Source organism: Eufriesea mexicana, unplaced genomic scaffold, assembly GCF_001483705.2.
Source record: "Eufriesea mexicana isolate 0111107269 unplaced genomic scaffold, ASM148370v2 scaffold377, whole genome shotgun sequence".
In the NCBI taxonomy this organism is placed as follows: domain Eukaryota; kingdom Metazoa; phylum Arthropoda; class Insecta; order Hymenoptera; family Apidae; genus Eufriesea; species Eufriesea mexicana.
The window spans coordinates 202,721-215,180 of NW_016908524.1; the positions used below are offsets into that span (position 1 = coordinate 202,721).

A 12,460-nucleotide genomic window follows, 5' to 3' on the forward strand; every position below is an offset into this window, starting at 1 on the left:
TGGAGTTCGCGATATTATTTTTCTTGCCCATCCCCGACGTCACCGGGGATTCTAAGCTGATAACCGGGCCTCCGGTATATCGAGAAAGCGGTAGAGATGTCTTGGAACAGGATCGAGAAAAGTTATCGCGAATTAACCGAGGGATGATGAAGTTATCGGAAATCGATGGTATAATTAACACTTTCCCCAAGTGAGAATCCGTGTATGGGTAACGACGAGGCATTTGTTGCGGTGCAGAGATCTCGCGCAAGAGTTTAACGTGTACGGTTACATCGAGTATTTCTTCAAGTTCTCCAGAGTAATATCGCGCGAGATATTTGTATGATGGAAGAGAAGGATATCCTCTATTTTACTGCCCTTTCTTGGAAATTAATTTCTAATTTATTTCAGCTCAAACGTGGGTATGTTTCAGTACCATTTAATGGGGTGTCGATCATTTTTCCACGTATACAGTTACATCGAGTATTTCTTCAAGTTCTCCAGAGTAATATTACATGAGATATTTGTATGACAGAAGGGAAAGATATCCTATATTTTATTGCCCTTTCTTGGAAATTAATTTCTAATTTATTTCAGCTCAAACGTGGGTATGTTTCAGTACCATTTAATGGGGTGTCGATCATTTTTCCACGTATACAGTTACATCGAGTATTTCTTCAAGTTCCCCAGAGTAATATTACAGGAGATATTTGTATGACAGAAGGGAAAGATATCCTATATTTTATTGCCCTTTCTTGGAAATTAATTTCTAATTTATTTCAGCTCAAACGTGGGTATGTTTCAGTACCATTTAATGGGGTGTCGATCATTTTTCCACGTATACAGTTACATCGAGTATTTCTTCAAGTTCTCCAGAGTAATATTACATGAGATATTTGTATGACAGAAGGGAAAGATATCCTATATTTTATTGCCCTTTCTTGGAAATTAATTTCTAATTTATTTCAGCTCAAACGTGGGTATGTTTCAGTACCATTTAATGGGGTGTCGATCATTTTTCCACGTATACAGTTACATCGAGTATTTCTTCAAGTTCTCCAGAGTAATATTACATGAGATATTTGTATGACAGAAGGGAAAGATATCCTATATTTTATTGCCCTTTCTTGGAAATTAATTTCTAATTTATTTCAGCTCAAACGTGGGTATGTTTCAGTACCATTTAATGGGGTGTCGATCATTTTTCCACGTATACAGTTACATCGAGTATTTCTTCAAGTTCTCCAGAGTAATATTACATGAGATATTTGTATGACAGAAGGGAAAGATATCCTATATTTTATTGCCCTTTCTTGGAAATTAATTTCTAATTTATTTCAGCTCAAACGTGGGTATGTTTCAGTACCATTTAATGGGGTGTCGATCATTTTTCCACGTATACAGTTACATCGAGTATTTCTTCAAGTTCTCCAGAGTAATATTACATGAGATATTTGTATGACAGAAGGGAAAGATATCCTATATTTTATTGCCCTTTCTTGGAAATTAATTTCTAATTTATTTCAGCTCAAACGTGGGTATGTTTCAGTACCATTTAATGGGGTGTCGATCATTTTTCCACGTATACAGTTACATCGAGTATTTCTTCAAGTTCTCCAGAGTAATATTACATGAGATATTTGTATGACAGAAGGGAAAGATATCCTATATTTTATTGCCCTTTCTTGGAAATTAATTTCTAATTTATTTCAGCTCAAACGTGGGTATGTTTCAGTACCATTTAATGGGGTGTCGATCATTTTTCCACGTATACAGTTACATCGAGTATTTCTTCAAGTTCTCCAGAGTAATATTACATGAGATATTTGTATGACAGAAGGGAAAGATATCCTATATTTTATTGCCCTTTCTTGGAAATTAATTTCTAATTTATTTCAGCTCAAACGTGGGTATGTTTCAGTACCATTTAATGGGGTGTCGATCATTTTTCCACGTATACAGTTACATCGAGTATTTCTTCAAGTTCTCCAGAGTAATATTACATGAGATATTTGTATGACAGAAGGGAAAGATATCCTATATTTTATTGCCCTTTCTTGGAAATTAATTTCTAATTTATTTCAGCTCAAACGTGGGTATGTTTCAGTACCATTTAATGGGGTGTCGATCATTTTTCCACGTATACAGTTACATCGAGTATTTCTTCAAGTTCTCCAGAGTAATATTACATGAGATATTTGTATGACAGAAGGGAAAGATATCCTATATTTTATTGCCCTTTCTTGGAAATTAATTTCTAATTTATTTCAGCTCAAACGTGGGTATGTTTCAGTACCATTTAATGGGGTGTCGATCATTTTTCCACGTATACAGTTACATCGAGTATTTCTTCAAGTTCTCCAGAGTAATATTACATGAGATATTTGTATGACAGAAGGGAAAGATATCCTATATTTTATTGCCCTTTCTTGGAAATTAATTTCTAATTTATTTCAGCTCAAACGTGGGTATGTTTCAGTACCATTTAATGGGGTGTCGATCATTTTTCCACGTATACAGTTACATCGAGTATTTCTTCAAGTTCTCCAGAGTAATATTACATGAGATATTTGTATGACAGAAGGGAAAGATATCCTATATTTTATTGCCCTTTCTTGGAAATTAATTTCTAATTTATTTCAGCTCAAACGTGGGTATGTTTCAGTACCATTTAATGGGGTGTCGATCATTTTTCCACGTATACAGTTACATCGAGTATTTCTTCAAGTTCTCCAGAGTAATATTACATGAGATATTTGTATGACAGAAGGGAAAGATATCCTATATTTTATTGCCCTTTCTTGGAAATTAATTTCTAATTTATTTCAGCTCAAACGTGGGTATGTTTCAGTACCATTTAATGGGGTGTCGATCATTTTTCCACGTATACAGTTACATCGAGTATTTCTTCAAGTTCTCCAGAGTAATATTACATGAGATATTTGTATGACAGAAGGGAAAGATATCCTATATTTTATTGCCCTTTCTTGGAAATTAATTTCTAATTTATTTCAGCTCAAACGTGGGTATACGTAATTTTGTACCCCTTTCTACTACAAAGAAAGTAATTAACGCATTGCGTATCGTTCGCGAGTTTTCTCGTGTTTTACGTGCTATCTGTTAACCCATTTGCATCCTCTAAACAGATTTTATCAAGCTTTTGGTTGAAATTAAGTATAACAAACAAATTTTTATGTACATTTCGTCCAAAAATTCGATATATTTTTAAATAAAATCATTCTATATGATGTTACAATATAAATGTTCATTTTCCCACATAGCTTTACAGTAGATAAATTGAAAATAGGTAAGCAACAGTTATCGCGTGCGGATTATTCCGCTTAATGATGCAAATGGATTAAGGACCGTTCACAATTTTTCTCGTTTTTCATGCGCTATCTGTTATGGACCTTAGATGTCAACACATTATTTGGTCAAAACTGTCTTGCAGTCCCTGACGTATGTCTTAGAGATTCCTATGCGGTACACAATGTGTTAATTACTTTTGTTGGAATGGACAAAGGGGTAGAAGATTGCGTATACCAATTAATGTTTACTAGCCAATTATTCCTTTCCACGAATTGGAAAATAAATCTCGCCCTCCTTTTACGCGATTATACATAGCTTTAACACGTTCTGACTGTCATGGTAGTCACCAGTGTTCAGCGATACTAATTTTTTTAATTTATATTTGTTTCCTTCTAATCAATTTTTGAATATTTGAACAACGTAAATAAATAGAGAACTATGAGTAGAAGATATTAATAATTTTTGTTTTGCCATATTGTTTGATAATTCATTATTGTATCGTAAGAATGGTGGAAATTTTATCGTGGTCCTCTAGGTCTGCCATTTAAGAAATGCGGAGTAGTCGAAGTGTTAATAAGATCTATCTAAATATCAGAATTTTAGGTCTGAAATCTATTTTTCACTGTTATAACGTAACGGGAACGTAAACCGAAATTTTTATTATGAAAAATATTGCAATCTATCAAACAGCGATTCCAATAATTTATATTTACCATCCCCTATCGTTCTAGATGTTTTAACCCTCTGCACTCGGCGAGTTTTTGGCTAAAGAGGGATACCAGTTAAAAAATTTCCTGCTATCAAGCTGATAATATTTCTTGAGCAGTAAATAACGAATCGTATAATAATTATTTAATTTCGATACCTCGCACACTGTCACATTATTTTAAATTTGATATATTAATTAACATCGAGCTTCGAAATTTGATCAAATGGCGACTGAAGGGCGCCTCTCGAGTGCAAAGGGTTAAAAGTTGTCGCAAGACTCTGTATTCGCCAACCCCCGAAGAAACACCCTATATGTGCTCGGAAAAAGAAAGGATTACAACGAGAATTCAATGATCACTCACCAAAACTTTCACCATGTATATTCTCCAGCTCTAAAGTCCGGCCCAGTCGAACGGGCAGCCGCGCAGCAGTTTAAAATTCCCACTGCAGCGCGCCGTAAGCTCTCGGGCTGAAAGAAAAGAAAGAAAGAGTCAGTTGCACTTTTTTCCCCTTCATTCTCTGTACACCGGTTAATGGGAAACCGTCTGGTCGTGTTTGTCCGGGCAAATATTTTCGAACAACAGGGGATGAAAGGAACAGCCCCGGCTCTGCTATTTACCATCGCGGAACGCTTCGAAAATTGGGTTATATAAATATCCTTCGGAGGTGTCGAGACCCGGAAGACGTGCAGCCCCGGCCAAGAAACCAGGCCTTCCGTCTTTTCAATTCGAACACCGTGCTGCGCGAGCGCACGGACACGAGCGTGCACGCGTGTGCTGCTCGGGCAGAAAAGCGTAATTAAGAATTCGCATTAAAGACCCACCCTCTCAATTATTCCGTGCATTCATCCATACCTGCCTCTAACGAAGCAGCAGGCGAAACCGCCTGTTGCCAGTTGTCGCCATCGCTGGCAAGGTTAACGAAGCTCCGGCCCACGAGATGCAACGAAAGGAATAAAGAGATGCAGAGCCTATTGCACTCTCGTGACACGTGGTCTCGAGCTTACGTAACCTAGATCCACTCTTTGCCTCGCAATCCCTCCTGGCCATTCTTCAGCTTTTGTTCTCTCGCAGTGACAGCTTCTGTTTATAATTTCGCGTCGACAGGCAACGAGTTAACGAGACCACGTGTCACGGATTCCGGCGGAACTTCGAGGTCTCTTGATACGCGTATGAGTTGCTGACCGGAGTGATTCGCGAAATTTTCCATTTCGCGGATCTGCACTGGATCGGATCGGGTCAAGTCGGGCGGGTGGTGAACGTTGGCCAAGCACGGAGCGAAATTTGGGACACGATTATCGACTTTCCCCGCGATAAATCGATGGGTTCGAGGGTTCAGGGTTTCGTTCCATTGGTCGTCGAGAGGTGCTTACCTTGGTGATGGGATAGGCTGCTAATTGTGACGCTACACGGATGAGGTTAACACTGCAACTATTAACCATTTGCACTCGAAGCTACTTCGTGGAAGAAAGGTAGGACTTTTGTTTTCTGATATACGGTTAATGATATTTCTGATAATAAATATTAGGACAAAGTCGCGGAAAAATTAACAAATAGGATTATTTTGTTTAAACGTTGATTAGGTGGTTATATTGATTTAAATTTAATATTGGCTATATCGTATTTCCAATTTTTGCTAATTGAGACTGCGTCAATGTTATGTTGCTTATAGTTGGTTTAGGTATACGTTACAGGTTGGTAGTTCCAGTGTTAAGGCGCTTGGACCTCGTCTATTCGGTTCACGTTCGCGCGACACAAAGGTCAAGCAGAGACTGAAGATGGGACGAATAGGAGCGATATGGCCAATAGGGTATTGTTTTGAAAACAGAGTGGGGATTGCCTTCGTTTCCGCCTGGCTAGTTGGGATTCGAAATTCGTAAACGTCGTCTTAGGATTAAATGGACAAAGTCTTTTGCATTCCACTATGGAAATAGAGAATTGTAAATAAATAATAAATTTATTTCAATATTGCTAGGTTTAATTGTAATTTTTAATATATATCTTATAAATAAAATTAGATAACGTATTAAGTTAGATATAATAGATATGACATAATTTTATATCTAATTATAATCTAACTATAATTTAATCCAATCAATATTTAATTATAATTGGATATAACATATATAATTACTTATAACAAATGCAAATAACACTGTGCTTTACTCTTAGTACTTTGAAATCGATGTAGAATTATAGATAAACAAATATAAATTAATTAGAATATTTAATTAATCTCGTAAATAATATGTACCAATAACGTAATAAATTCGCGAATATTCATAATTCTTGCTTTACGAAATGAATTGCTTTGAATTATTTGCTGCTTTATCAAATTAAGAAATTCTCAGAATGCAAAGGATTAATGAAGAAGAGGGAACGCGTCCTGTAAATTCCTTTCAATTCTATACCCTGAATGCAATACATATTTCTTAATAAAGTTCAATGGGAAAATATGAAAATGAATAAAAATTTCGACCAGTGATTAGAACTTTTAGTAGCTTTCTAACTTCCCGCTGCCTCGTGCCTGATCTATTGCACTGGAAATTACGAGAAATACTTATGGACCGATGATCGAGATGGAGATGAATCATTAGCCTAACCGAGTCGAACATGTGGTTAAGACAGATTGATACGCCAAACTTTCGACCTATCGGATAGCCATTATACACGATCGCTACCAGAACCGTCATCAACCGCGATTAATCTACTGGCAACCACCAATTAAATAACAAATGTTCATCGCGAATATTGATCTCGAACTTATTCTGCCTTATCGAGCCATTTACCTCGAGGAATTGTCGGACGAGCCGGATTTAAATCTATATTAAATTCTTCCGAGCGATATTGAGCTAAAAAATTATTATAAAAATAACGAAGCAATATCGAGTATTACCTTTTGCTTTCAAAACAGATAAGTATAGGAGGCAAAGTAAACAGATAAGTAAAGATAAGTACAGATAAAACAGATAACTTCTGTCTGAATAAATGTTTCATCGCAGAAGCGTGTTCCGTTTCGATATTAAGCCGGTATTAAATCGATTTCTCGAATCGATGTTTAAAATATTAAAAGTACGAATAAAATAACGCGAAAAATATTTATGGAAACAACGATTGAAAAAAAATAATGATAAAACAAACATTATAATTCCATTTAATCTTTTGCACTCCACCGGTGCCATTATGGAGAACGGGGATAATCCATGGTGATTATTTAGTTTCATCTTCGTCGATGAAAATGGAAAATAGGGCAAAGCCACCGTGCAAATAAATTTCCGAATATTTATAATTCCATTCGAAACAGAATCTTCCGTTTCAAGAAACTTTCCATCGCAAAAGCGTGTTAGGCTCGCTAATCGATCGAGTCGAAAAATTCTCATCGTCCCAGAGCAAGGGGTTAAATATCGATTGATCTCTTCAACCTCAAACTGGACACTCGAAATTTTCCTTTTCTATTTGATTAAACCACGATCACGTGACCGATGATGGATCAATGGCCAAAGCGGAGAAGACAAACAACTGGTGGAACGAATGTATCAAACGATACCGACGCGATAAAAAGCGAAACAAGAAGCATTATAATTATCCAGCGTGTACGCATAGCATCACACGTTGAAACTCTCGCTTTTCAAAAGAATTTCCCGCACGTTTGTCAGTCTGCGAGTTTTCCCAACGTCCGTCGTTCGTTGATTAGAAATTACCCCGTTCACTCTGTGCTTTATTAATGCCATAGACCCAGCAAAGGCTAGATAATTACTACCTGTTCCTCTCCTCAAGCGTGGAACCATGTCGACGATTCTTTGACAGGTTGCAAAACGTGGTATTCACTCAGACTCATTATCGAATTAACGTAACATCAGGTTTACGACGCGTCTCCAGCTCCGTTTGCCAAAAATTCGCCAAAATACAATTCTTGTGTACGTATCGTGTATTTAATATATAGCTACAATTGCAACAAACAATGGTGGAAATTTTTGAATATCGTCATTTGTCACTGTTTCATGAAACTTTTTATATAAAGATCTAATTACAGAATTATACTTCGTTGGAAATTTTTAAATATCGTTATTCGTTACCATTTCATGAAACTTCTTATACAAAGAGCTAATTAATAAATTATACATTATTGGAGATTTTTAAACGACGACATTAGTTACCGTTTTTTGAAACTTTTTATTTAAAGAGTTAATTACTGGATTACATTATACAACATTGGCAATTTTTGAATATCGACATTAGTTACCAATTCATGAAACTTCTTATTTAAAGAACTAATTACTGAATTATACTTCATTGAAAATTTTTAAATCTCGTCATTAATTAACATTTTATGAAACTTCTTATTTAAAGAGCTAATTAATGAATTATACATCACTGGAATTTTTTAAATATCGACATTAGTTACCATTTTATGAAATTTCTTATTTAAATGGATAATTAATAAATTATATATCATTTGGAATTTTCAGATATTGTCATTACTCACCGTTTTATGAAATTTCTTATTTAAATGACTAATTAATAAATTATATAGCATTGGAAATATTTAAATATTGTCATTAGTCACCGTTTTATGAAACTTCTTATTTAAAGAGCTAATTAATAAATTATACATGACTGGAAATTTTTGAATATCGTCATTAGTTATAGTTTTATGAAATTTCTTACTTAAAGAGCTAATTACTGGATTATACATCACTGGAAATTTTTAAATATCGACATTATTTACCGTTTTATGAAATTTCTTATTTAAATGGCTAATTAATAAATTATACATGACTGGAAATTTTTGAATATCGACATTAGTTACCGTTTTATGAAACTTCTAATTCAAAGAGGTAATTAATAAAATATACATCATCGGAAATTTTTAAATATCGTTATTATTTATAGTTTTATGAAATTTCTTATTTAAAAGGCTAATTAATAAATTATATAGCATTGGAAATTTTTGAATATCGTCATTACCTACCGTTTCAAGAAACTTCTTAAATGGTTAATTAATAAATGACAAATTAATAAATGGCTAATTAATAAATTGCATATTCTTATTATTCTATTGACTCTGGATGACTTCCCGTTTATATTCTTACGTTACATAACGCTGTCTTCATATTTGTATCAATAATTGCACTTACTTTTATATGGCACAATTTTGAATAGCTTAAAAACCAGTTTCGTAGTAGCATTGGCCAATATATTGTAGGGTACGAGATTTGGTCCAAAGGAAAATTGATAAAATGGGTCTTTCTAGTTGCGGAAAATTCATCGCAGTGCGACGCATGCGTAAAGAAATGCAGCGCGCGATGAAAAAGGAAAGGAGAAGAAGAAATTAAAAATGCGCGGACTCCACGGTGCCGTTACGCTTCTGGTGTTCCACGGTGCTAGCATTTTTGAGTTAATTACTGGCGTAGGAGAAGAGGACAGGAGGAAAAGGAAAGAAAGAAGTGGTGGGAGGGGAAAAAAATAGGAAAATTAGAGAAGCAGGTAGTTTCGTGTGCGAACAACGAAAGTCCGGAGCCACTGCCATTGTACGTAGTTCTAATGGATGTACAGCCTCGAAATCGCGATACTTAATGAAATTCTAGCAACATACACGCGCGAGAAATGAAAATTCTTAAGCACTGGCTGAGGAAACCATTTCTCGTCGATAAAAGGTATAACCCGGATTGTGTTTAGCATAATGAACAAACCTAACCTAACCTGATAACTTCGCCAACTGGAATCTTCTCCGATCTTTTTCGATCTTCGACACTTTTTTGGAAGGAAATATCCTAAATTTGCATAATCAAGTGTTCCGATAAGATAAAGGTTTGAAAAATAATTTGGAAATTCACGGTAATGATGTGATTTCAATTTCTAGCGCTAGAAATAATGCAACGTGCACGCAAGTGATAGTTCGCAGTTCGAGTGTACACGAGCAATAATACCTCAAGTAGTATAAGAAAAATAAATCGGTACACGTAATTATATTCCTATTATGCCTCGACAAGCAATGAAAACGAAAACATACGAAGCCATTAATGTTGACCAGTCTGATAATTCTAGTGCCATAACGACAAAATGGTGGATGTTATTGCACCATTAGTTAAATTAATCCCACTATAATGGCTTGAATACGAGGGGTGGATTTATAGATTCGTTTCCATCTCCGCCTTCAACCAAAGTATTATACTTTGGAATATTCATAATATATGCTAATGAAACAATTATTACATTTCTGAAGTAAGCGTACCTAATTATTTCTTATGCAATACACGTATGCTAATGAAACAATTATTACATTTCTGAAGTAAGCGTACCTAATTATTTCTTATGCAATACACCCCGTAAATTTCATTTCTACGCTAGCGAATGCCAACTAATTAGCAGCCTTCCATTAAATTGAACGTTAATTAATTACCTGTAGAAAAGTGATTAATTACATTTTAGCCTGCCTTTCATAAGACACGCGATCCAAATACTGCATATACAAGCGGAACACTGGATATCAGACGAAACATGTGCAGAAGATACGAAAAGCACAGGAAAAATATGGCAAGTTGATTTTCCTCGATATACTGATTCTCATAAAATATACTGAACGAAAGAAAATATTTTCAGATAAACTCACCAAAAAGCGGGACACATGTATGTTCGAATATCACGAACATTTTCAAAATTGCTAATAAATCCACATGAATTCCAAGCGAATCAATGTTATGACAAGATATTTCTGAAACTTTCCAGAGAATACGTGCTTGCTGAGGTGCAAACTTAATTCGAAAATTAAATAAGAGAAAAATCATTTTTAGGATATTTATGACATAATTTAATTGTATTGATATTTTCCACTAATATCGTGGTGAGCTAAGAAATTTACATATATGAAGGGATTTGACTGTATTAGATTGCTATAGCCATTTCAACTTTCCTATCAAGTTTGGCTGAATAATTTAATTGTATTGACATTTTCGACAAATATCGTGATGAGCTTAAAAATTTTCATAAATGAAGGGATCAGAACCTGTAAGATTGCTATAGCCATTTTAACTTTCTTATAGATTTTGACAGAATAATTTAATTGTATGAGCATTTCCAATTAATATCGTGGTGAGCTTAAAAATTTTCATAAATAAAGAGATCAGGACCTATTAGACTGCTATAGCCATTTTAACTTTCCTATAGATTTTGACTGAATAATTTAATTGTATGAGCATTTTCAATTAATATCGTGGTGAGCTTAATAATTTTCATAAATGAAGGGATCAAAAGCTATGAAATTGCTATAGCCATTTTAATTTGGATAGATTTTTTAATGAATTTATCAAGTGTATCGACATTTTCGACTAACATCGTGATGAACTAGGAAATTAAAATAAATGAAGGGATCAGAAAATATTGGATTGCTATACCCATTTCAATTTGTATAGGTTTTTGGATGAATTTACCAATTGTATTGATATTTTCGACTAATATCATAGTGAGTTAATAATTTCATATAAATGAAGGAACCAGAACTTATTGGATTGCTATAGCCATTTCAACTTTCCCATAGATTTTGACTGAATAATTTAATTGTATTGACATTTTCGATTAATATCGTGGTGAGCTAAGAAATTTAAAAATGAAGAGATCAAAAGCTATTAAATTGCTATACCCATTTTATTGCTATAAATTATATATTTATGATTGAATTATTCGATTGTATTGACATTTTCGACCAATATCGTGGTAAGCTAAAAAATTTACATAAATTACGACACGCGTGAAATGAAACGTGAATCTCACGAGGAATTTGGTAATACCGGGTGTCGAGAAAATTACCTTCGTTGTAAAGATCGAGAAACGCGACTCGGAATGTCCTTCCCCTGTGGTTTCCGTAGCGAAAGGCAAACCATTGGTCACCTGATCCAATGAAATAGTTCCTCCATCGCCTATATTTGTATTATCCGAGACGTTTACGATCAGTAAACGTCAGTCGCGGATAAATCCTAATGAATCCAGCCATATGAGGCCACCGTATCGCGTGGTCATCAATTTCCTAGACTATTAAACAGACGGGCAGAAAAAGTGAACAACACGTTGACGGTTTCGCTATAATTTTAAACGTATGCACCGTATTGGATTACATCCAGATCCTAGTTATAGTTGCACCGCGTGTTCGCTCGATTCGAAATAGAATGACTCATAGACAAAGACCTTGTTCCAATTCAAAAACGAAACACGGAAAAGCTGTGGACCGTGTCGAGTCACATCGCGGATTTTACGAGACACGATACGCTCCCGGTTATTTCTGCGCGGCCAGCATTTCAGAAAGGTGTTAAGCATCGCCACGAGTCCGATAGACAATTTTCTTACACAGAGAAAAATAACACCGCGAACCCGTCGATAGAGGCAAAGTCGCGCGGAGATTTCAGTGATACCACGCGTTGAAATATTCCATCTTCGCACGGGCAATTTTATATTCCTCCAACTTCTTCCCT

The 12,460-nt window shown here is 35.1% G+C and overlaps 1 protein-coding gene across 4 annotated transcripts in view; it reads right to left on the bottom strand.

Annotated features, from left to right (window-relative positions):
• The window catches only part of LOC108556251 (uncharacterized), a 417,682-nt gene that overhangs the window by 185,354 nt on the left and 219,868 nt on the right, over nt 1–12,460 (bottom strand). For 3 of the 4 annotated variants that reach the window (XM_017912262.1, XM_017912261.1, XM_017912263.1), the window contains one exon: nt 4,359–4,465. In XM_017912262.1, coding sequence (XP_017767751.1) covers nt 4,359–4,373 — 15 coding nt within the window. In that variant the 5' untranslated portion in view covers nt 4,374–4,465. Of the gene's footprint in view, nt 1–4,358; nt 4,466–4,850; nt 4,899–12,460 lie in introns of those variants that run through there. The other variant, XM_017912264.1, reaches the window with a different exon arrangement.